This window comes from Salvelinus alpinus, chromosome 14 (assembly GCF_045679555.1).
Source record: "Salvelinus alpinus chromosome 14, SLU_Salpinus.1, whole genome shotgun sequence".
NCBI classification, from domain to species: domain Eukaryota; kingdom Metazoa; phylum Chordata; class Actinopteri; order Salmoniformes; family Salmonidae; genus Salvelinus; species Salvelinus alpinus.
Window position 1 is genome coordinate 3,810,833 of NC_092099.1, and position 25,472 is coordinate 3,836,304.

The window sequence follows — 25,472 nt, forward strand, 5'->3', positions numbered from 1 at the left end:
GCATTGGTCAATGACACTCATAGGGATATGTTGAATCGGTTCCTCTTTGTTTACCTCGATGACATCCTGATCTTCTCCAAGACCCTTCCGGAACACATCCTGCAGTTCCTGCTAGTCCTGAGACGCTCCTGCAGAGTTAACAATACATCAAGCTTGAGAAGTGTGAGTTCTATCTCTCTCTTTCCTGGGCCACATTATTTCTACCGCCGGCATCCAAATGGACCCTGTTAAGGTGAGGGCGGTCACTGACTGGCCCCATCTCGCCTCACTCTAACAAGTCTAATGGTTCCTCGGGTTTGCCAATTTTTACAGGCGTTTTAAATGGAACTTTGGAGCGGTGGCAGCGCCTCTCACGGCCCTAACCCGCAAGTCCCAGACCTGTTTTGTCTGGACCCCTGAGGCTGACAGGGCATTCATGGAGCTCAAGGGACGTTTCACCTCCGGACCCATCCTCGTTCATCTTGATCCTACTCATCCCTTTGTGATAGAGGTGGACGCCTCGGACACCGGAGCAGTGGCATGCATTCACAGCGGAACGAGGGGTACAAGAGAATACACCTATGTCCCTTTCTTTCCAAGCGGTTCTCGCCAGCGGAACGCAACTACGATGTAGGCAACCGGGAGCTCTTGGCAGTTAAGTGGGTCCTTGAGGGGTGGAGACACTGCTTGGAGGGGCACCTCATCCTTCATGATCTGGACATTCCATAATAACTTGGTCTGCATTCAAGAAGCCAAGAGGTTGAACGTTTGCCAGGCTAGGAGGAAGAACTTCACTCTAGCCTATAGCCCAGGATCCAAGAATCAGAAAACAGATGCCCTGTCCCGCCAACATGACGTCTCTAATTAGGGACTCTGAGCCCATCATCCCCGGCTCCCGCATTGTGGCTCCCGTGTTAGAGTATAGAGACCACGGCACAACAAGCCCAGACATTAGAACCTGACCACGGCGGGGATTCCACTAACAGACTTTATGTTCCTCAATCAGCCTGTTTTCAAGTGCTACAATGGGGACACTCCTCTAAATTAACTGGGCATCTAGGGGTTAATCGGACACTGGAGTTCCTGAGGCGGAAATTCTGGTGGCCCAACATGATTAAGGATGTGAGATCCTTTGTTGCGGCCTGTTTCACTTGTGCCCAAAGCAAGTCCTCACGACAGCAACCGGCTGGGTTGCTCCAACCTCTGCCCATCCCCAGCCGGCCCTGGTCCCACCTGTCCGTAGACTATCACAGGGTTACCTCCATCCCAAGGGCTCACCACTATCCTGGTGGTCATTGATCGGTTCTCCAAAGCAGCCCATTTCATTGCCTTACCCAAGTTGCCCTCGGCGAAGGAGACCGCTGATCTCCTGATTACCCATGTCTTTTTCGACTACAACGATTTCCCAGGTCATTGTCTCAGATTGAGGGCCCCAGTTCGTCGCACGGTATTGGAAAGCCTTCTGCTACCTGTTTGGGGGCGTTGGTGAGTCTCTCCTCGGGGTTCCACCCACAGTCGAATGGGCAAACGGAGCGGGCCAACCAGGAGCTGGAGAAGTTCCTCCGCTGTTTCGTCTTCACCGAGGCCAGCAACTGGAGCAAGTTCCTCGTCTGGGCGGAGTATGCTCACAACACAGTACCGAGCTGGACTGTTGTCGTTCGTTACGGTTTAGGTTTGCCCCCCCCATTTCCTGAACAAGAGCCCGAAGCGGGGGTGCCATCAGGCGAGGCATTCATTCGACGATGTCGCCGCACCTGGATCAGAGCGCGATCCTCATAGCTCATCTGCCCAACACCAACACCAGGAAAACTGGCACCGAAGGCCTCTTCGGCTCCTCCAACCGGGTCAACGGGTGTGGCTGTCCACCCATGATCTTCCCATTAGGGTGCACTCGTGGAGGCTCGCTCTACGCTACATAGGACCATTCAAGATCCTGAGTCGCTTCAAACCGGTCACCTATCGCCCCCAGCTTCCCAGGTCTATGAGGGTCTGTCCATCCTTCCATGTCTCCCGTCTCAAGCTGGTAAGGAACAGTCCCTTCTCTCCCCCCACACCTGCCCCTCCGCCCCCTCGACTTATCGATGGTCCCCGGCCTACACTGTCCGGTATCTGTTTGAGGCTCATCGGGTCCGAGGCACGCTGCAGTACCTTGTGGATTGGGAGGGCTACGGCCCGAGAAGCGGCGTGGGTGCCTGCCCCGGACATCCTGGATCCGGGACTTGTTCTGTACTTCAACCAACTCCCTGGTGGTTGCCCTGGCTCCGCGGCTGGAGCCGCTTCTAGAAGGGTTCCACTTGTCACCAGAGGGTGGCAGAAACTGTCCTAGAGACATTAACGACACTCAGGTGTGTCCAATTTACTCATTAAGATTTCCCTGTTAAAAGAGGTGTGTGTTCTGTTGTTCTTTGCTGAAGCTTGAATTGTGTTCCATGTGTGTTTGTCTCCTGAGTGAGTTTTCGAGACTTAGTGTTTGTTGTTTTCCCAGTGTTACTGTGATCCTTCCGTTACTGTTTCTCAGTAAAGTTTTGTGTTTATCCTTAACCACTGATTCCTCGTCTGGTCTCTTCTCTGCACCGGAGTCCAACCTCACCATGTCACAGGTTCAGAAGGTGAGTAAAGAGCAAGACGTAAAGGAAGGAGGAGTGTGAGAGCAGCAGCTATGTTAGAAAAACAAATTTGTGCGTAAAATATCACATGCGCAGAACGTGATCTGGATCCTTAGCTTTGAGAAAGAGATTTCCGGATGGGCGGGGCGTGGGCGAAAACTCTGTATCCATATCCACGGCCTGTATTTTATATTTGTGTTATTCAGCAGATGCTGAATCAATGCATGAAGTACAATGAGGGGTCTGAAAACACATATGGGGTTATATCCTTCCTGTTTGGCCCTGTCCGGGGGTATCATCGGATGGGGCCACAGTGTCTCCTGACCCCTCCTGTCTCAGCCTCCAGTATTTATGCTGCATTAGTTTGTGTCGGGGGGCTAGGGTCAGTTTGTTATATCTGGAGTACTTCTGTCTTATCCGGTGTCCTGTGTGAATTTAAGTATGCCCTCTCTAATTCTCTCTTTCTTTCTCTCTCTCGGAGGACCTGTGCCCTAGGACCATACCTCAGGACGCCCTGACATGATGACTCCTTGCTGTCCCCAGTCCACCTGGCCATGCTGCTGCCCCAGTTTCAACTGTTCTGCCTGCGGCTATGGAACCCTGACCTGTTCACCGGACGTGCTACCTGTCCCAGACCTGCTGTTTTCAACTCTCTAGAGACCACAGGAGCGGTAGAGATACTCTTAATGATCGGCTATGAAAAGCTAACTGACATTTACTTCTGAGGTGCTGACTTGCTGCACCCTCGACAACTACTGTGATTATGATTATTTGACCATGCTGGTCATTTATGAACATTTGAACATCTTGGCCATGTTCTGTTATAATCTCCACCCGGCACAGCCAGAAGAGGACTGGCCACCCCTCATAGCCTGGTTCCTCTCTAGGTTTCATCCTAGTTTTTGGCCTTTCTAGGGAGTTTTTCCTAGCCACCGTGCTTCTACACCTGCATTGCTTGCTGTTTGGGGTTTTAGGCTGAGTTTCTGTACAGCACTTTGAGATATCAGCTGATGTACGAAGGGCTATATAAATAAATTTGATATACTATACATTTAAAAGGAAGCTTGGGTGCCAGTCTCTCTGTCTGTCCCAACGTGTTTTGACAATGAATGCAGAAACAATCAGGTATCCAAGCTGTATGTCTGGATAGTTTCTGATTAGAGACAAGTCCAGCACCTACCTTCTTCAATACTTCCAGCTTTGGAATCTTTCTTTTTGACCTTCTTCTTGGAGACTTTCTGAAAGGGGGCAAACTCTACCACAGCTGGGTACTCCTGTCCTGAGCAAATATTGACAGAGACAGATAATCATTAGACAACACCTGACACACAGATCAAACCATTACCATGGCACCTGTGGCTGTAGAAGGATAATCCTCTTGTCTCATGAAAGATTAGAGCCCACACACCTACAGAGAGAGAGAGAGACATCATTGTTTGTCACCATAAACAAAATCCCATGGAGCATCACAACAAAACACTGAACACTGACCGTTGGGGATGTTAAAACACATAGCCTAACATATTTATTGAATTATATACTGAACAAAAATATCAACGCAACATGCAAAGTGTCCCATGTTTTATGAGCTGAAAAAAAAAGATTCCATAGACAAAAAGCGTATTTCTCTCAAATGTTTTGCAAAAATGTGTTTACATCTCTGTTTGTGAGCATTTCTCCTTTGCCAAGATAATACATCCACCTGACAGGTGTGGCATATCAAGAAGCTGATTAAACAGCATGATCATTACACAGGTGCACCTTATGCTTGAGACAATAAAATGTGCAGTTGTGTCACACGTCTCAAGTTTTGATGGAGCGTGAAATTGGTATGCTGACTGAAGAAATGTCCACCAGAGCTGTTGCCAGAGAATTGAATGTTCATTTCTCTACTATAAACGTCACCAGCCACCCAGACAACTGATGAACCTGTGGGTTTGCACAACCGAAGAATTTCTGCACAAACTGTCAGAAACCGTCTAAAGGAAGCTCATCTGAATGCTCGTCGTCGTCACCAGGGTCTTGACCTGACTGCAGTTCGGCGTCATAACCGACTTCAGTGGGCAAATGCTCACCTTCGATGGCCACTGGCACACTGGAGATGTGTGCTCTTCACGGATATATCATGGTTTCAACTGTACCGGGCAGATGGCGTCATGTGGACGAGTGGTTTGCTGATGTCAATGTTGTGATCAGAGTACCCCATGGTAGCGGTGGGGTTATGGTATGGGCAGGCATAAGCTACGGACAACGAACACAATTTTATCAATGGCAATTTGAATGCGCAATTTGAATGCAATTTGAATACACTGGAAGCTGTTGAAATTGTTGCATGCAGCGTTTATTTTTGTTCAGTGTATATACAGCAAAACATTGTGTAAACACTAACTGCTAAGCACTAACACATTGGTAACAAGGACAATTTAGGAGAGGTTTCCAGGACACAGATAAAGCCTAGTCCTGTACTAAAAAGCAAGCCCAATAGAGAATCTACATCAAAAAATGTATTTTAGTCCAGGAATAGACTGGTGTGTCTGGGAAACTGCCCCTATGTATTATAGGTCTACGTGAAAAACGGTACCTTTGTTATCAATGAAAACATAGCCATCAAAGCGGTCTCTGAAGAGCAGGATGTCTTCGGAGTTTCTGAAGTTAATGTAAACTCTGGAGAACAGGTGTGGATAGAGGCTGCGGGAAATGAGCAGGTTATCTTAGAAACCCATTCCAGAGTGCGGGCATAATAGAGTGCGGGCATAATAGGGTGACTCCATAGACATGATGATGACATTCTCTTCTCCAGTCCCTGCTTTTAGGTGGTAGCCTAATAATCAGATGGCTGTGCTAGCGTCCTTTCTTTGTTTTGGCCAGATAATTTTGAATTTATCCACTCAAGCTGAATAGGTTTCAAAAGCAGAGGTTAGGTGAAGTCAATTGTTTGATAGGTGGGGAATGTCAATATCACGGTGTTGGCATCACACGAAAAAGCATGAATCTGAGAAAAACAAGGATCTGTGCTGTCAATCTGGCATTTCGGGCAAATGCCAGATGGGCTGGTCCATTTTAGCCTAGTGGGCCCGTCTAACTTGGGTTTTTTGATAATTCGCCGGTTAATGACAGGCCTCAAGGGGGAAAAATGGGCCGGTGTATTTTATATTTATTATGGATCCCCATTGCCAAGGCAGCAGCTACTCAAAGCCAGTGACATGTCGTTAGTAAAGGTTGAAAAAAGGAGCCTAGACAGCTGCCCTGGGGATTTCCTGATTCTACCTGGAGAGGCTTCCATTAAAGAACACCCTCTATGCGGGGGCCTCGAGGAAAGAAATGGGCCGGTGTGGGGTCCCAATCTGCCCCTGGTAGGCACTCTATCCCAACACATGGTGTCATTGCATTAAACGTTCTAAATATTCACCTTTGATCAGCAGGGAAAAACTCGAAGTAGTCATAGGATGGAAGAGGACTGAGCTGTTCTTCCAGCTGGTCCTTGGACAGGTTGGGTGGAAGTCGCCTTATTACTACCTGGAACCGAGAAGGACATAAATGCACAAACACAGAATAGTGGGTTGAAATTACACAAAAATTGCCAAGACATCAAAGACATTCAAGGTCATGAGCAAAGTTGGAATGTCTTCTTTATCATAGCCCAAAGGCAGGCACACAGCGATATTGAGTTGTGTCATCTTACCATCCAAATGCATTGTATGCAGGTTGGCAATACATTCGTATCCCTATTGGATCGTTCGTACCTGAAGAAAATATATACATTTAGGCTGCATAGGCTTTGATTTCCTCAACTTAATGGCGTTAAACCAGGGAAAAAAATGGGGGAAATATGTGCACTTTCCTTATGACACACCATTTTCCACCACCATGATAGTGGCTAAATACTAATCCTGGATGTTGTGTATCACAATCAGCCAATCAGGTTAAAACGATCAGAACAGGGGTTCCGTTTCTTTTTTTTCTTTTTTTGCTGCGTTAGCAGCGTCGCATAAATGTAAATCAAGACTGTACGGTCGTGGCCAAAAGTTTTGAGAATGACACAAATATTAATTTCGACAAAGTTTGCTGCTTCAGTGTCTTTAGATATTTTTGTCAGATGTTACTATGGAATACTGAAGTATAATTACAAGCATTTCATAAGTGTCAAAGGCTTTTGACAATTACATGAAGTTGATGCAAAGGGTCAATATTTGCAGTGTTGACCCTTCTTTTCAAGACCTCTGCAATCCGCCCTGGCATGCTGTCAATTAACTTCTGGGCCACATCATGACTGATGGTAGCCCATTCTTGCATAATCAATGCTTGGAGTTTGTCAGAAGTTGTGGGGTTTTGTTTGTCCACCCGCCTCTTGAGGATTGACCACAAGTTCTCAATGGGATTAAGGTCTGGGGAGTTTCCTGGCCATGGATCCAAAATATCGATGTTTTGTTCCCCGAGCCACTTAGTGGCTGCCTTATGGCAAGGTGCTCCATCATGCTAGAAAATACATTGTTCGTCACCAAACCGTTCCTGGATGGTTGGGAGAAGTTGCTCTCAGAGGATGTGTTGGTTCCATTCTTTATTCATGGCTGTGTTCTTAGGCAAAATTGTGAGTGAGCCCACTCCCTTGGCTGAGAAGCAACCCACACATGAATGGTCTCAGGATGCTTTACTGTTGGCATGACACAGGACTGATGGTAGCGCGCACCTTGTCTTCTCCGGACAAGCTTTTTTCCGGATGCCCCAAACAATCAGAAAGGGGATTCATCAGAGAAAATGACTTCACCCCAGTCCTCAGCAGTCCAACCCCTGTAGCTTTTGCAGAATATCAGTCTGTCCCTGATGTTTTTCCTGGAGAGAAGTGGCTTCTTTGCAGCCCTTCTTGACACCAGGCCATCCTCCAAAAGTCTTCGCCTCACTGTGCATGCAGATGCACTCACACCTGCCTGCTGCCATTCCTGAGCAAGCTCTGTACTGGTGGTGCCCCGATATTGCAGCTGAATCAACTAGGAGACGGTCCTGGTGCTTGCTGGACTTTCTTGGGCGCCCTGAAGCCTTCTTCACAACAATTGAACCGCTCTCCTTGAAGTTCTTGATGATCTGATAAATGGTTGATTTAGGTGCAATCTTACTGGCAGCAATATCCTTGCCTGTGAAGCCCTTTTAGTGCAAAGCAATGATGAAGGCATGTGTTTCCTTGCAGGTAACCATGATTGACAGAGGAAGAACAATGATTCCAAGCACCACCCTCCTTTTGAAGCTTCCGGTCTGTTATTCGAACTCAATCAGCATGACAGAGTGATCTCCAGCCTTGTCCTCGTCAACACTCACACCTGTGTTAACAAGAGAATCACTGGGGGGGACAAAATGGCGCCGTAGAGAGAACACTGTGTTTCAGCGAGCTCCCGTGGCATTCGTAAATTTATATTCTTTCATTAATCTCCTAGCTTGAAAAAGTGGTAGAATTGGCTAAATAAGTTATCCTGCAATGAGTCTTGACGGTTATTTCTCAAAAATCTCCGACAACATGCCCAGCAGAGCTACTAAGAACTCGACCAAAACCAACATCCCTGTAGATGTGCAGGAGGAGCTAGCTTACGTTAGCGAGGCTAGCACCGTTGCGGATCCAGCCACAATGGACCTGGTGATTCAAAAGATGACGGACAACATTACTAAAGTGATCGATGTTAAGATAAGAACGGTCTTGGAAGCAATAGCAGGCCATTCAGCTGAATTACAGAGGGTGGTCAAACGTGTCGATGAGGCGGAAGGAAGAATCGCTACAGTGGAAGCCTCAACTACATCTATGGACACTAAGATGAAAGCACTTGAGAAACAGGTGCGCGAAATGGCGGAGCACATTGACGACTTGGATAATTGAGGACGCAGATGCAATATTCGTGTTGTGGGACTCCCGGAAAATTCTGAAGGGACACGTTCAGTAAAATTTTTTGAGGAATGGATCCCTGACTACTTACAAATGGACACTAAGGCTGGTCGTGTGAAGCTGGACAGAGCCCATCGCTCTCAAGCACCGATACCCGGTCCCAACCAGCGCCCACGGCCAGTGGTTATAAAGTTCCACAACTTCACCGACAAGCAGCGCGTTATGGATGCGGCTAGAAATATCGGCTCTGACGGTAGTCAACGTAAAGGTCCAAAGGTCTCATTCTTCAATGATTACTCCACAGCGGTTGTACGAAGACGCAAAGGGTTTGATGAGGCGAAGGCTCGACTCAGGAGAATGAAGATGGACTACGCACTGTTGTACCCGGCCACATTGAAGATTATGGTCAACGGATCGCCTAAGAAACTCTCCACACCTGAAGAGGCTGCTGCGTTTATTGACTCTCTCGGGTAAATAACTTTAAGCTGCGCCGCCGCAGCATTGGATAACTTTATTATCTTATTTGAACCTGATCATGAAACAGTGGTGTGAGCTCTCACATGCTCCGGTTCAGTAATATTCGTATTTTTATTATTTTTCTTGCTAAAGTAACTGCCGCTATAGCTCAGGCTGAGATATGGGTGAATCTATATTGGTGCCCAGGCTTGGTTTTAGGTGGAAGAGCCTCAATCTTCATATATTGATTTTCATTTTCATATGTATAAAGGACGAGGCTATTGAGTGGCAATGCAGACTTAAGAGTCTACATTGGAAAGTTGAAATCCCCTGCATGTTAGCTAGTGGGAAAACCCCCTTTTGGATCTTTACATGTTTAATTTTTGGGTTTAGTATAGTTCAGGGTTCATATCGTTTGTTTATGCTCGGTGAGATAGAAGAGAGTTCAACACATGGAAAAAGGTACCACCCCATTTTTACAGTGGGATTCAGTCTGAATATGAAACGGTCAAAGTGCAATGGCAGGTAATACACTGCGTGTATGTACATGGAACATTAGAGGGAGCCATAATCCCATTAAAAGGAAGAAGGTACTGTCTTTATTGAAAAAAGAAAATGTTGATATTGCCCTGTTGCAAGAAACTCATTTGGATGATAAGGAACATCTGAAATTACAACAAGGGGGGTTTGGTCAAGTGTTTTTCTCATCATTTACATCCAGAAGTAGAGGTGTAGCAATTCTTGTGAAAAAGAACTTACCACTTAAGGTCTTGAATTGTGTGAAAGATAAATCTGGTCGCTTTGTTATAATTAATGGTACTTTACAAGGGCAGAGCATCTCCATAATGAATATTTACTTCCCCCCTGCCCACCCCCCTGATTTCCTCACCAAGGTATTTCTAGACTTTTCAGAATTAAACTCAGACACTGCAGTGGTTGGAGGAGATTTTAATTGTTTGTTGAACCCCCTTATTGATAAGTTTCCCAGCGGTATAGCGTCACTCTCCCCTCGAGCTAAGTCACTTAAAGCTATTTGTGATGATCTAGGGTATGCTGATGTTTGGAGAACTTTTCACCCCTCCAACAGAGAGTTCACTTTTTTCTCTGCACCTCATGGATGTCAGACTAGAATAGATTACTTTTTTATGCCCAGGACGTCTTTGCAGTCTGTTTTATCTGCTAGGATAGGAAGCATAGTCATATCTGATCATGCGGAGGTGATCCTGGACATAAAACTCAACGGGGCATTCAATCTGTCAAGACATTGGAGGTTGAATACAACCATCCTTAAAGACCATACGTTCACATCATATTTTATTACAGAGTTTAAAGCATTTTTCTCTATTAACTCTCAATCAACAGATAATCCCTCGCTCCTTTGGGAAACCTGTAAAGCGTACGCCAGGGGTCTGATTATGTCATACACAGCCACTAAGAGGAGGAAAAAGCGTGAAAAGCAAAAAAGGTTAGAGGGTGAATTAGGAACTAAAGAGGAGGACTACATTAAAACTCCCACTCCTGCCCTATTAAAGGAAATATCAGTTCTTAGATCAACGTTGGACTCTCTCCTACCACAGGACGCTGAAAAGAAAATGGGATTTGTCAGGCAAAAGCTATACGAACATGGCGATAAGCCAGGAAAGTACTTGGCGTACTTAGCTAAAAAGAGAGCTGACTCACAGTCAATTGCTACTATTACTGATTCGGATGGCAATCATTTATATGAAAATAAATTGATAAATGACTCATTTAAGAAATTTTATGCAAATCTTTATGCCTCAGAACTGCCAAATGACGCACCCAAATTAATGGAGAATTTATTTTCTAAGATTGAGCTCCCTACTATCTCCGAAGACCAGAGGTCTCTCCTTAATGCCCCTATTACCGAGGAAGAGATAATGTTCGCAATTAAGAATCTGCAAAACGGTAAGGCCCCAGGACCAGACGGGTTTGGTAGTGAATTCTATAAAGAGTTTCATGGCCTGATCCTTGAGCCATTGCGTGATATGTTTAACCACTCATTTTCAAATGACCAGCTCCCTCAAACGCTGAGGGAAGCCAACATATCACTTATTCTCAAAAAGGGAAAATGTCCAGAGTCTTGTTCCTCGTACAGACCAATTTCCCTTCTGAATGTGGATAGAAAATTACTTTCTAAAATTCTAGCCACAAGATTAGAGGACTCACTGCCACTAATTGTGAAAGGAGACCAAACTGGCTTCATTAAGGGCCGTAAGTCGTGCAACAATGTCAGGCGGCTTCTTAATGTAATTCAAGCCTACCAACAAAGTGCTAGGGATGGTCTTGTGCTCTCCCTAGATGCTGAGAAAGCATTTGATCGTGTGGAGTGGTCTTACCTACTCTTTGCTCTAAATAAATTTGGTCTAGGGGACAACTTTATAAAATGGGTGAAAGTTTTATATGAGGATCCTCAGGCTGCTGTCCTTACTAATGGGCTAAGGTCAAATAGCTTCTCTATATACAGAGGTACCAGACAGGGCTGCCCTTTGTCCCCCCTCCTATTTGCACTCGCTATGGAACCACTGGCTGAGGCCATCAGGGTAACGCCTGCTATACAGGGGCTGCTCATTGGTGATGTTCACCATAAAATAAGCTTGTATGCTGATGATGTCCTGATATTCATCTCTAATCCCGAGACCTCAACTACATCTCTTATTAATATTATTCAATTATTCAGCGAATTCTCAGGCTACAAGATTAACTTAACTAAATCAGAGGCTATGCCACTTGGTAGCCTTCACTCTGTACCTAATACTTCTCCCCCCTTCCCTTTTAAATGGTCTCCCTCAGGCTTTACGTATCTGGGTATATTTGTAACTCCTAAATTCCAGCAAATGTACAAAGCCAATTTTGTTCCCTTGTTTGATACAGTAAGACAGGATCTGGAGCGCTGGAACTCTCTCCCGATTTCTTGGTTGGGTAGAATATCCCTCTTGAAAATGAACATTTTACCTAGACTACTTTACCCAATCCAAATGATCCCAGTATTACTCTCCAATAAGGTAATAAAGGATGTAAATGGATGGCTAAGTTCCTTCATATGGAGTAAACGCAAGCCAAGGCTTAAGATGGAAATATTGCAGCTGCCAAGTTCTATGGGGGGCTTGGATCTGCCCAATATCAGGTTCTATCAGTGGTGTGCCCACCTATGTTATATTTCTGATTGGATCACAAACGATGACTCCTCTATTTGGTTAGACATTGAGACTTCTCTTTCAAAATACCCCTTACAGGATCTTTTATTTTTCAGAAGTTTCAAGTCTGTAGAAGATCACTGCAATAATCCTATTACACTTAACACACTCAAGGTGTGGAGGTCAGTTCGGCGCTTCCTGGGAAGGTCCAAACTAACCTCTGCTCTTACCCCAATTCTTAACAACGCAGATTTTGGTCAAGGATTGCTGGATGCTGGCTTTAACTCTTGGCTTAATAAGGGCATACGCAGACTAAATGACTTATTTGCTGATAAGATTCTATTGTCATTTGAGCAGATGGTGGAGAAATACCGACTCCCAAAGCAGGACTTTTTCCGCTTCCTACAAGTAAGACATTATATTGTGAAGAGCACCACCTTAATTGGTAACCCTGATATGTCTGTCATTGAGAGAATGCTTTTCTTTCCACAAAGGAAAATGTCTGTAAGTCTGTTTTATGATGCTTTAAGGTCCTTTCCTGCTGTCGATACACAGAGGGTGAAACAAGTGTGGGAGAAAGAATTGTCTGTGACTATTGACGAAGAGATGTGGGAGGACATTTGGAGATATGCAAAAACAATATCTATATGTAATCGTACTAGAGCAATCCAATTAAGAATAATACACCGATTGCATATATCCCCAAATCGCAGACATGCCTTTAGCCCCTCTTCCTCTTCTCCTCAGTGTCTTAAATGCAAAACTGATACAGGCACCCTAACACATTGTTTATGGTCATGTACCAAAATACAAAGATACTGGTCTGGTGTTCTGCAAGAAATTGAAAAGATCCTAGGGGTTGATCTAGAATTGGACCCAGTTTCTTTACTGTTGGGTCTCCCTAGTAGGCATGTTACTTCTGTGAGTAAGAGGAGGCTTTATAACATCCTTACCTTTGCTGCAAGGAAAAACATCCTTTTACGGTGGATTAGTGATAAGGTTCCTTCTATTAAAGATTGGCATAAGATACTTTTTGAATGGGTGCCTCTGGAATATCTGACATGTACATTGCATTCTAAAACAGATCAGTTCTACAAAGTGTGGGAACCCTATCTAAATTACCTAGAACCTGAGGTATCAGCTATTATGCTGCAAGGATTCTCTTAGAATGGTGGTGATCTATGTATTCAGAACTACACTGTATGTTCCATGTGTGGAACCTAACTTCTTAGTTTAAACCGAGCTTTTTTGTTTAATCTCTGTTTGTAAGTTTGTTTAAAATGTATGTATTGAGAGACGCAATGATGGGGATAGGGTGAGAGAAGCGGGGATAGGAAAGTGGTGTGCGTATGTGTGTATAGGTATATGTGTATATATATATATATGTATGCGCAGATATGTGTAGGCGGGTGCCGTATTTTTTTATTATTATTATAATTTTTTGCCTTGTCTCTGTTGTTGTATCTCTTTAATATGGGTGAAAATTGTGAAATTCCAATAAAAATACTGTTAAAAAAAAACAAAAAAACAAGAGAATCACTGACATGATGTCAGCTGGTCCTTTTGTGGCAGGGCTGAAATGCAGTGGAAATGTTTTTGGGGGATTCAGTTCATTTGGGACTTTGCAATTAATCTGATCACTCTTCATAACATTCTGGAGTATATGCAAATTGCCATCATACAAACTGAGGCAGCAGACTTTGTGAAAATTAATATTTGTGTCATTCTCAAATCTTTTGGCCACGACTGTACTCAGGGCAGACCTGGTTGTAGCTAGATATGTTTATATTAGATTAGATGTATTTGCAGAGTACAGTGCTATTCGTAAACTACGAGCTCCAACAGTACAGGCCAAAAAGAGAAGTGAATGAAACAATGATTTCAAATATAAATATTGGTATATACATACAGTACCAGTCAAACCTACTCATTCAAACCTACTCATTCAAAGGTTTTTCTTGATTTTCACTATTTACTACATTGTAGAATAATAATGAAGACATCTCAACTATGAAATAACACATATGGAATCGTGTAGTAACCAAAAAAGTGTTAAACAAATATTTGAGATTCTTCAAAGTAGCCATCCTTTGCCTTGATGACAGCTTTGCACATTCTTGGCATTCTCTCAACCAGCTTCATGAGGAATGATTCAACAGTCTTGAAGGAGTTTCCACATATTCTGAGCACTTGTTGGCTGCTTTCCCTTCACTCAGCATCCAACTCATCCCAAACCATCTCAATTGGGTTGAGGTCGGATGATTGTGGAGGCCAGGTCATCTGATGCAGCACTCCACTCTCCTACTTGGTCAAATAGCCCTTACACTGCCTGGAGGTGTGTTGGGTCATTGTCCTGTTGAAAAACATATGATAGTCCCACTAAGCGCAAACCAGATGGGATGGTGTATTGCTGCAGAAGGCTGTGGTAGCCATGCTGGTTAAGTGTGCCTTGAATTCGAAATAAATCAGTGTCACCAACAAAGCACCCCCACACCTCCTCCCCCATGCTTCCTGGTGGGAACCACACATGCAGAGATCATCCGTTCACCTACTCTGCGTCTCACAAAGACACAGGGATTGGAACCAAAAATCTCAAATTTGGACTCGGTCTAAATGTCCATTGCTCGTGTTTCTTGGCCCAAGCAAGTCTCTTCTTCTTATTCGTGTCCTTTAGTAATGGTTTCTTTGCAGAAATTTGACCATGAAGGCCTGATTCACACAGTCTCCTCTGAACAGTTGATGTTGAGATGTGTCTGTTACTTGAACTCTGCGAAGCATTTATGTGGGCTGCAATCTGAGGCTGGTAACTCTATTGAACTTATCCTCTGCAGCAGAGGTAGCTCTGGGTCTTCCTTTCCTGTGGTGGTCCTCATGAGAGACAGTTTCATCATAGCGCTTGATGGTTTTTGCGACTGCACTTGAAGAAACTTTCAGTTCTTGAAATGTTCCGTATTGACTGACCATGTCGTAAAGTAATGATGGACTGTCGTTTCTCTTTGCTTATTTGAGCTGTTCTTGCCATCAAATGGACTTGGTCTTTTACCATATAGGGCTATCTTCTGTATACCACACCTACCTTGTCTCAACACAACTGATTGGCTCAAACTCATTAAGAAGGAAAGAAATTCCACACATTAACTTTTAACAAGGCACACCTGTTAATTGAAATGCATTCCAGGTGACAACCTCATGAAGCTAGTTGAGAGAAAGCCAAGAGTGTGCAAAGCTGTCATCAAGGCAAAGGGTGACAATTTTGATTTTTTTTACCACTTTTTTGTTTACTACATGATTCTATATAGTTTAATAAAGAAAAACCCTTGAATGAGTAGGTGTGTCCAAACTTTTGTTTGTCCATTGCAGGGGTGGGGGCAGTGTAAATGCCAATGGAGGGGCGGTAGGTAGCTGTCTAGTGGTGACTTTTCAGCAGCCTAATGGTCTGGGGCAGAAACTATTGGCCAGTCTTACAGTTTTTGTAATGCTCCTATAATCAAAATCAAATCAACTGTATTTAGCAGATGTTATTGCAGGTGTATCGAAATGCTTGTGTTCCTAGCTCCAACAGCAGTAGTATCTAACATTTCATAACAATATACACAAATCTAAAAGTAAAAGAATGGAAATAAGAAATATATAAATATTAGGAGAAATGTCAGTGGCATTGACTAAAATACAGTAGAATAGAATATAGTATATGAGATGAGTAAAGCAGTACGTAAACATTAAAAGGGAATAGTGTTCCACGTCTGAGTGATGGAAGCAGGGAGAGGTGGTAATGATGCCTACCATCACCACCTGTTTGAGTCGTGTCATAGAAAAGCTTAGCATTTTAGCTAATTCGAACCCTTTTCCTAATCTTAACCTAATTCTATTAACTTGCAATGTTAATTATCCTAGCCTGCTCCGTAAATTCTCCGCACCGGCTATGAAAAGTAATTTCTGTATGTCAAAACTGGCAGACCTTCCCTCAGAACAGTCTTGGTTTCTACTAAAGCGATACAGTGCTGCGTCAGAGAGGAATATGCGAAGCGAGAGGGATACCTGGACCCAAAATGTGTCTTCTCCAGCAGGTGCCGTTCTTTTTTTTTCACTCACCAAGCAAGGAATATTTGTATGGAGGTCAATGAGAAAGTGTTGAATTTAGTAAAATGTCATGGCTTATTTGCTACGGGTGGCATATTTGATCTAACAGAAGTTTGGGAATGATTAGTTTGCTAGAATTATACTGAAATCAGTAGGACACGTGACATCCCAGCAACTTTGTGAAAAAACTATTTATATCGGAGTTGTGCCTGGTTGTCACTAATTATCATAGCCACAGACATGAACCCCGACCTATTTCTACAATTTCTGTTCTTAAAATGTGATTTTTAAACCTAGCCCTAACCTTACCCAAAATGCTAACCTTATGCCTAACCTTAAATTAAAACCAAAAAGCATTTTTTTCTGCAATTTTTACGATAGAGCCAATTTCGACTTTGTGTCTGTGGTAGAGGTCTTGACGGGTCCACCAGATCTGACATTCCGAGATCCAACCCAGGGACCCGAGCCGGTCCGGATCCAAAATGCTGAGATTTGTCTCGGGTCTGACATAATTGTCAGGGGTCTCCGTCTGTGCAATTAAAAATGTATTTACCGACTGGACACAATTTGACCCATCCTCTGTTAATTAAATGTGTGACTGAGGTGATGAGAACTGTGTGAGCTTGTTATGACTAGCTATTTCAGGGCAGGCGGAGTACCGTCTAAACAGAAAAGTGCAATTTTGGAGAAATGTGTAAAAGTCTGTGTAAAAGATTTGCGGCCCTTTTGTACGGTCAGTTACACATGCATTTTATTGATAAGGAGTGGGAGTCAAGGATCTCTCTGTACTTTGTTCTGTTCATCTGTCCCTCAATCCTGACTAGTCTCCCAGTACCTGCCGCTGAAAAACATCCCCACAGCATGATGCTGCCACCACCATGCTTCACCGTAGGGATGATGCCAGATTTCCTCCAGATGTGACGCTTGGCATTCAGGCCAAAGAGTTCAATCTTGGTTTCATCAGCCAGAGAATCTTGTTTCTCATGGTCTGAGAGCCCTTTAGGTGCCTTTTGGCAAACTCCAAATGGGTTGTTCTGCCTTTTACTGAGGAGTGGCTTCCGTCTGGCCACTCTACTATAAAGGACTGATTGGCGGAGTTCTGCAGAGATGGTTGTCTTTCTGGAAGGTTCTCCTATGTCCACAGAGGAACTCTAGAGCTCTGTCAGAGTGACCACCGAATTCTTGGTCACCTCCCTGACCAAGGTCCTTCTCCCCCCGATGGCTCAGTTTGGCCGGGCGGCCAGCTCTAATGAGAGTCTTGGTGGTTCCAAACTTCTTCCATTTAAGAATGATGCGAGGCCACTGGGTTCTTTGGGACCTTCAATTATGCAGAAATGTTTTGGTACCCTTCCCCACATCTGTGCCTCAACACAATCCTGTCTCGGAGCTCTGTGGACAATTCCTTCGACCTCATGGCTTTGTTTTTGCTCTGACATGCACTGTCAATTGTGGGACCTTATAAAGACGGGTGTGTGTGACTTTCCAAATCATGTCCAATCAATTGAATTTACCACAGGTGGACTCCAATCAAGTTGTAGAAACATCTCAAGGATGATCAATGGAAACAGGATGCACCTGATCTCAATTGAGTCTTATAGCAAAGGAATATTTACATAGTAAGGTAAGGTATTTCTGTTTTATATTTTTAAGGCTTTAACATAACAAAATGTGTAGAGTCAAGGGGTCAGAATACACTTTACCTCTAGGCAATACTGCCCTATTTTAGAGGGAGAGTTCACCCAAATGAATTAATTATTTACATGTTGGTTTCTTATGGAAACGAGAGACTGTAATCCATCCTATGGTTAGCCACTGCCACCAACCATTAATATTAGCATGTTCTAACCAAAAAACTGTAATTCAATGTCCCCCAGTTAGCAAACTCTAAATCTCATGCCCAAATAATCTCAAAGTAACTTAAAGTAACTCAAATTTAAAAGAATCCCAAACACACCTGACCTGTGACTTTTATTTATTTATTCCAACCTGGTCATGGACCTAAGCCATGTGACAATATGTAGAATTGCAGGAAATTAGCTTTAAAACATTTTTTTTTTTTTCATAGGAGGGGGACCCCGAACCCCCGGTTAGGGGTGGAGCCACTGAAATCTCACTCCAAGCCATTTTATAAAGTTGATCGCCCATGGGAAAGTACACATTTTTTCGTCTTCTCGACATTAAATAAAGTCAAGGACGAAATCGAAGCCTATGCAGCCTGAATGGAGAATGTTGTAGGTACAAACAGGTCGACGAGGTCTACTAATGTATTGCCGGCTACATACAATGCATTTGGACGGTAAGGTACGACTCAATATCGCCATCTGCCGGCATTTGGGCCATTTTTATTACTGAATTCTACACCGCGTTTCGGAGGTTGTTTTACGACATAATGACGACATGTTGATATCTAGTAATAATCAAATTCCGTTGCCTTTGACAGGTAGGCCCAAATACAGTCAACAAAACACAAGTGTGCGCTTGTTTACAGGCGCTGGTCATTGAATTTAATCTTTGGGCACCGGTGCACAGCCTACTTTTGCGTTTTTATCAACATAGCATAAGCTACAGTAAATAGCTTTACATGCATACACCTACGATAGTATTATAGCTTTATTGCTGTGCACAAACAAGCATACGACATCAGATCTGTTGTTGACATACAGTATATTGAATGCGCCTGTCAATGCAGATCGTTGCATGGCTACGCATCATCCTCGCGTTCGCTGTCTGTGGTGCTGATTATCTTGCTCCTCATATTTGCGATCGATAGCAATAACAAACCCGCCATCAGGGGTCTGCCTACCTTAGTAAAGACCTCCTTCTTCTCTTCTTTCTGCTTTGAGTTAACGGAGACGGCGTCCTGTCCTCTCGGAATATCTCGGACTTGTATTTCGACGACACTTTCCTCCCTGCCTCCGGTCATTTGGTCCTTTTCAGACCTCATCTTTCTCCCTATCCTGTGGAAGTCATTTTCTCCTCGCGAGAGTTCCAAGCTGAGGAGTTCTGCAAGAGCTGGTGCTGCTGTGTTTATGCGGTGCGCTATCTTCTCGTTAATCACAAACCATTCACGCAAATTATTTACGTATGTATTGCGTAAAAAAAAGGCCTATTGGAAAACACCTTGTTCATATAATAAGGAAGACCTGTCCCAAAAGAAACAAAATGATTGGGTGCAATTAATTCGGCTACAATAGTTGATCATTAAACAGTCTACAGGTCTGAGCTGCGAATAGGCGTATATTATGTTGTTAGGCTGGTCGGTGGTGTGCTGATTAGTGAGAGAGTAGTGTATCTAGCCTTATAAAACCGCCACAACAGAAGTTAAAGGCCCATTGCAGTCAAAAACGTGATTACCTGTGTTTTATGTATATTTCCAAACTATGAGGTTGAAATTGTGAAATTGATGATAAGGCCATTTTAGTGTACGAGCTATTTGAAAAGACCACCTGAAATTTCAGCCTGTTTTGGTGGGTTGGCAGCCTGGTTTCATAGACTAGACCTAACATAGTAAATGTAAATCTGGGACGCACAAATTAGTATGATATGTAACCATACCAAATGTAACATAAAACCGATTACTTAAGGCAAACAGAAAGTAGGGTCGTTGGTCTGGGTGAGTGTATAACACAAACGTCTAGCAACCCAAATGTTGCGTGGTCAAATCTCATCACGGAACACTTTTAGCAACTACTTACTACCTTTTAGCTATTTGCCAAATACTTAGCATGTTAGCTAACCCTTCCCCTACCCCTAACCTTAAACCCTAACCTAGCTAACATTAGCCACCTAGCTAACGTTAGCATTATCCACCCTGCTAACATCAGACACAACAAATTGTAATTCGTAACATATCATACGAATTGTAAGGTATCATACGACATGGATGGATATAAACAAATGAATAATTACAATACGAAACATATCATACTAAGTTTACCCGAGTCCAGGTTGGGGATGGAGTTTTGACCTCCCAGTAGTTTACGGTCTGGCCTCACCAGGCAGTAAATTAGTTAATAGACCAAACCTATTTGCCAATAACAGATCGTTTTCAGGTTTCCCTCTCCCAGACAGTCCTAGCAAAATTATTGCTTGATACATTGCTCTTGCTAAGAAGCTATTTGTTTCTTTTAGAACATTTTGATAGTTTTCAATTACAGTAAGGGACTTAATTTTTACCCAGAAATTATTTGATATTGAAGTAAAAACAGCTACATTTGGGCCTTTAATAAAGTGTTTTAAGAAATGCTGTGTCCTTTCGAGACATTCCTGGCAATGAAGGATAACTTCAGTGACATTCATAAGGGAAATCAACATTCTCAAAGTTCTTCAGAAACTACTTTTCTTAAAGAATTGGACCTCAGTGCACCAGCCATGCACTTAATTTTGCTTGCAGAGTTCTATAGTATAGACGCAAATCTGTCTCCGCAGATTGTCCGTCACCTCTAGCCGCATGTGGGAGTCTCATCCCCGTCAGAGTCGCTGTCTCTCTCGCTGCAGCTTGGCTTGAGGATGGAGTGTGGCAGGCAGAGAGGGCTGGCGGTGGTTGCAGTGGTGAAAGTGCTCCACGCGTCCGGGCTGGAAGGCTGGCTTATAGATCGCCCATAGCTGTCACGGTACGGAACTGCGTATAAAGGAGATTAACAGTAATCACCATAGCAAAGTGACCACTCACAGGTGTCTGCACTGGCAATTAATTTACATTCATATGTGTCCTAGCCTTTTAACTGGATTTTATTTGAGCTACTAATACCATAACACATTAGCCTAAACACGATATATTTTAAGACACCAATAAATTACAATTAACAATGCTGCAATACAAAATAGGGTGCATTATGCCCTTACAATGCTCTTTAAGTACTTTGAGATACCATGAGAAGCATCAACATGTGACTGGTGGCTACTTATAGTATATTGCCCCCCGTTACATATACTCTATTTCCCCAAACCTTCAGATAAAGTCATTGAGTGACAATCCTCTCTCACCACTGAGGAAGGTCTGTTTGCCGCTGCTGGTCTCCACACAGAGCTGAGGCGAGGGTCTCTCTGGGGTAGACACGGAACTCTTGAGACTGGGGACGAAGGTGGAGCAGGTGTCCAAATCCCGACACACCCTCTCCTGGGTGTAGGTGATGGAGGACTTAGACGGCGTGCAGCCCATCACTACCCCGGCTTGCTGCTGCTATACTCCATGAGGAAAAGAGCACTCACTGCATGTGTTCTGCTGAGAGACTGAGTGGGGGAGGAGAGAGGGTGAAAGAGAGAGAGGGAGGCTAGTAGAGTGGAGTGGGTGAGTGTTATAGGTGTGTCTGTGTGTGAGAGGGGATAGAGAGAGGGATACGTGGAGTAGTTGAGAGTGAGGACTCTGGTGGTTGTCAGGGGCGCAGCTAGAATCCTTGCTTTAGTCGTCAGGAAGACGATCGAGGGGAGTAGTAGCCAGCCCTCATTTGAAGCAGCACAAGGAGAAATATCATACATTAAACATCACCCCTCCCTTCCATCTGACCTTTAAAGTGTGTGTGTGTGTTTGACATTTTGCCTTGGTTCTCCAAAAAGACTGACACAAAGACCCCCAAAACATGCTTTTCTCGATTACATGGCTGTGTGAGTAGGCTTGAGCACTATATCCTGACAGCTCTTGAGATGTAAAACAAACACACTGAGCATTACTTTCGTCGATGGTGAGGACACACAAGATGTGGAGGAAGTGGTTAAGTAGGGACCAAATAAGGGCATGGTGCGCTTATCACTGACAATCATTGGGCTTGGCTGCTTGAAATGAATGGGGAAAAATGACTGCCCACTTGTTTATCGACCAAGATCATTACTTGGAACAGGAACCATTGATTTAGTTTCTATTCGATTCCATTATGCATTCGTCTCTGTCCGAGCTTCTGTTGTTTGTGCGTCTCTGCGGAACTCCCATCAACCATTATTTATGAAGTTCAATGGGGCTGTGCATAATGTGTAGTGCGTTGACTTCCAATGAGATTGAGTTTCTACCATCAAATTGATGTAGCCATGTAGGTGTTGCGTAATTACACAATATGGATAACGCAAATAGGTTGACACAATGTACTGTATAATTACCGTATCAATAACACTAGGGGAAGATTAAAATTCTGGGGTCTGTTGACAAACCTCACCTCTCAATGCTTTGTATTTTCATGACTGACATACCTGAGTGTTATTACGGAAGTATTTTTGTTTCTGAATTTAACAGTGAAGGGACAATTGATAACATGAGATCATCTCCCCGTCAACGCTCTCGATTATTACTACCAAGAGACAAAGCTTGCCAGGATTACAATGAACACAGAAATTAATATAAAAAGATAAAATGTATGGTTTATTGTAAGAATTACCAATAACATTTTCATCAAAAAGTTCTGGCATTCAGACAGTTTTCTTTATTCAAGGTAAAAATCCACAGGTAAGCGTCCCACATGTTCCTGCTAGGAGGCAGGGATATGGGACACAGAGTCAGTTAGAGCTCAAAAGGTGTTGCTTGACTGAACGGAATGAATGCAGCAGCATCCGAGGACAAATGTCTCTGCTTTCCCCACTTCTTCAAACTACCCACCTGAGCCTCTATTCCAAACCAAATCACTCACCCCACATCCCTGGGCCCTTGTCAACTTCCCCTTGGGAATCTGAAAATAGTGGATTACTGGGAGCAATATTAATTCAGGCGCAACATTTTTATTTTACTATATGGTAGAAAACCAATTGGAATAGAGCTCAAACTTATGCTAAAAGCTCTGCCTTACATTCTATTATGCTATATCCAGGTTGTTTCCCACCGCTTAAGCTACACCAATCCAATCATTTCAAATCCCAAAGAGGGGAAGTCGACAAGAAACCTAAAGATAAGTGCCAAAGGACTGGTTTGGAATTGGTCCCACAACTGGTCACGACGACGATCATGTCATCAGTGACATTACGTGCTGGTGTCCGACATCGAGGTCTCAAGCATCATGTCGCTCTCGTACATGTCACATTCCAGGGGCAGCGAGCGCCGTAGGGGCGTGTCCAACGAGGCCTTGTCCTGATTGGACGGCAACGTCTCTAGGACCACGATGCCGCTCTCCTCCAGAAGTGGCGTGGCTCGAGCGTCACTGGGTTCCGTTGACATGTTCAGCATCTTCATCAACACCGGCGTGCTCAGCGTCCCACGGACCTTGTCCTTTATGTCCGTCCCTGAAAGACACATTACCATTAAAATGCTGAATTGTACCAGTGTTCAAGTCTTAGCTACCTCATTCTTATAGTCGGTCCGTGAAGAACTCCCTGCTCCCTCAGTCATCAGCTGTGGCATCGCATTGGTGAAAGTCTGCGCACACACACAAAATGCTCTCTATACTTCAGATTCCAGCGCAGCTACACTACAGCACCTTTCGAACATTATCCAGTGTTCTTTCCCTATATTTTGAAGTCGTGTGCGTTTATGAAAACACAAGTATTTCTTCTATATGTCATAATATCTGACCGTATTATGGCAGTTGTATATAGATCACCAGTTATCCCAAGTTAAAACTCCCTGCAACCTTCCATCATGTGCTAGCTTGCCTTGATCATTTAGAATTGTTAGCTATATTCTAGCTAAACTGTATGATCAAAAGTATGTAGACAACTGCTTGTCGAACATCTCAATCCAAAATCATGTGTATTAGTGTGGAGTTGGTCCCCCCTTTGCTGCTATAACAGCCTCCACTTTTCTGGGAAGGCTTTCCACTAGATGTTGGAATATTGCTGCGGGGACTTGCCTCCAATCAGCCACAAGAGCATTAGTGAGGTTTTGGGTGATTAGGCCTGGCTCGCAGTGGCGTTCCAATTCATCCCAAATGTGTTCAATGGGGTTGAGGTCAGGGCTCTGTGCAGGCCAGTCAAGTACTTCCACACCGATCTCGACAACCCATTTCTGTTTGGACCTCGCCTTGTGCACGGGGGCATTGTCATGCTGAAACAGGAAAGGGCCTTCCCCAAACTGTTGCCAAAAAGTTGGAAGGACAGAATCGTATATAATGTCATTGTATGCGGTAGCGTTAAGATTTCCCGTCACTGGAACTAAGGGGCCTAGCCCGAACCATGAAAAACCTCCACAAATCATTATTCCTCCCCCACAAAACATTACAGTTGGCACTATGCATTGGGGCATCCACCAAACCCAGATTCGTCCATTGGACTGCTAGATGGTGAAGCATGATTTATCACACCAGACAACGCGTTGCCACTGCTCCAGAGTTCAATGGCGGCGCACTTTACGCCACTCCAGCCGATGCTTTGAATTGCGCATGGTGATCTTAGCCTTGTGTGCGGTTGCTCAGCCATGCAAACCCATTCCATAAAGCTCCCAACGAACAGCTATTGTGCTGACATTGCTTCCAGAGGATGTTTGGAACTCAGTAGTGAGTATTGCAACCGAGGAGACACTTGAAAATATTTTACACACTATGCGCTCGGTGGTCTTGTTCTGTGAGCTTGTGTGGCCTACCACGTCGCGGCTGAGCTGTTTTTGCTCCTAGACAATTCCCCATCACAATAACAGCACTTACAGTTGACCGGGGCAGCTCTAGCAAGGCAGAAATTTGACAAACTAAGTTGGCATCCTATGACGGTAACGCATTGAAAGTCACTGAGCTCCATCCTACCGACAATGTTTGTCTATGGAGATATCATGGCTGTGTGCTCGATTTTATACACCTGTCAGCAACGGGTTTGGCTGAAATAGCCAAATCCAAAATTTGAAGGAGTGTCCATACTTTTATATATATATATAGTGTAAATGTAACAAAGTTGTATTCCTCTAGCTCCGCGTTTTCCAGCACCTTCATGGATGTCAGCCATACAGAGCTGTTACTAATGACTGTATATAAACTCAGCAAAAAAGAAATGTCCCTTTTTCTGGACCCTGTCTTTCAAAGATAATTAGTAAAAATCCAAATATCTTCATTGTAAAGGGTTTAAACACTGTTTCCCATGCTTGTTCAATGAACCATAAACAATTAATGAACATGCACCTGTGGAACGGTCGTTAAGACACTAACAGCTTAGAGGTCACAGTTATGAAACCTTTGGACACTAAAAAGAGGCCTTTCTACTGACTCGGAAAAACACCAAAAGAAAAATGCCCAGGGTCCGTGCTCATCTGGGTGAACATGCCTTAGGCATGCTGCAAGGAGGCATGAGGACTGCAGATGTGGCCAGGGCAATAAATTGCAATGTCCGTACTGTGAGATGCCTAAGACAGGGAGACAGGACGGACAGCTGACCATCCTCGCAGTGGAAGACCACGTGTAACAACACCTGCACAGGAACGGTACATCCGAA

At 44.0% G+C, this 25,472-nt stretch overlaps 2 protein-coding genes across 9 annotated transcripts in view; both read right to left on the reverse strand.

The window, feature by feature from the left end:
• LOC139538315 (regulator of nonsense transcripts 3A-like) overlaps positions 1-19,192 on the reverse strand; it is a 50,310-nt gene extending 31,118 nt beyond the window's left edge. For 6 of the 7 annotated variants that reach the window (XM_071340221.1, XM_071340219.1, XM_071340223.1 and 3 more), the window contains exons 1-4: positions 18,946-19,192; positions 5,995-6,101; positions 5,167-5,273; positions 3,766-3,864 (exon numbers count right to left, since the gene is read on the reverse strand). In XM_071340221.1, the coding sequence (XP_071196322.1) occupies positions 3,766-3,864; positions 5,167-5,273; positions 5,995-6,101; positions 18,946-19,086 (454 nt within the window). In that variant the 5' untranslated portion in view covers positions 19,087-19,192. The remainder of the gene's footprint in view (positions 1-3,765; positions 3,865-5,166; positions 5,274-5,994; positions 6,102-18,945) is intronic. The other variant, XM_071340225.1, reaches the window with a different exon arrangement.
• Positions 19,193-22,470: 3,278 nt separating this feature from the next.
• The window catches only part of LOC139538316 (cell division cycle protein 16 homolog), a 31,896-nt gene continuing 28,894 nt past the window's right edge, over positions 22,471-25,472 (reverse strand). For both annotated transcript variants that reach the window (XM_071340227.1, XM_071340226.1), the window contains exon 18: positions 22,471-23,342. In XM_071340227.1, the coding sequence (XP_071196328.1) occupies positions 23,083-23,342 (260 nt within the window). In that variant the 3' untranslated portion in view covers positions 22,471-23,082. The remainder of the gene's footprint in view (positions 23,343-25,472) is intronic.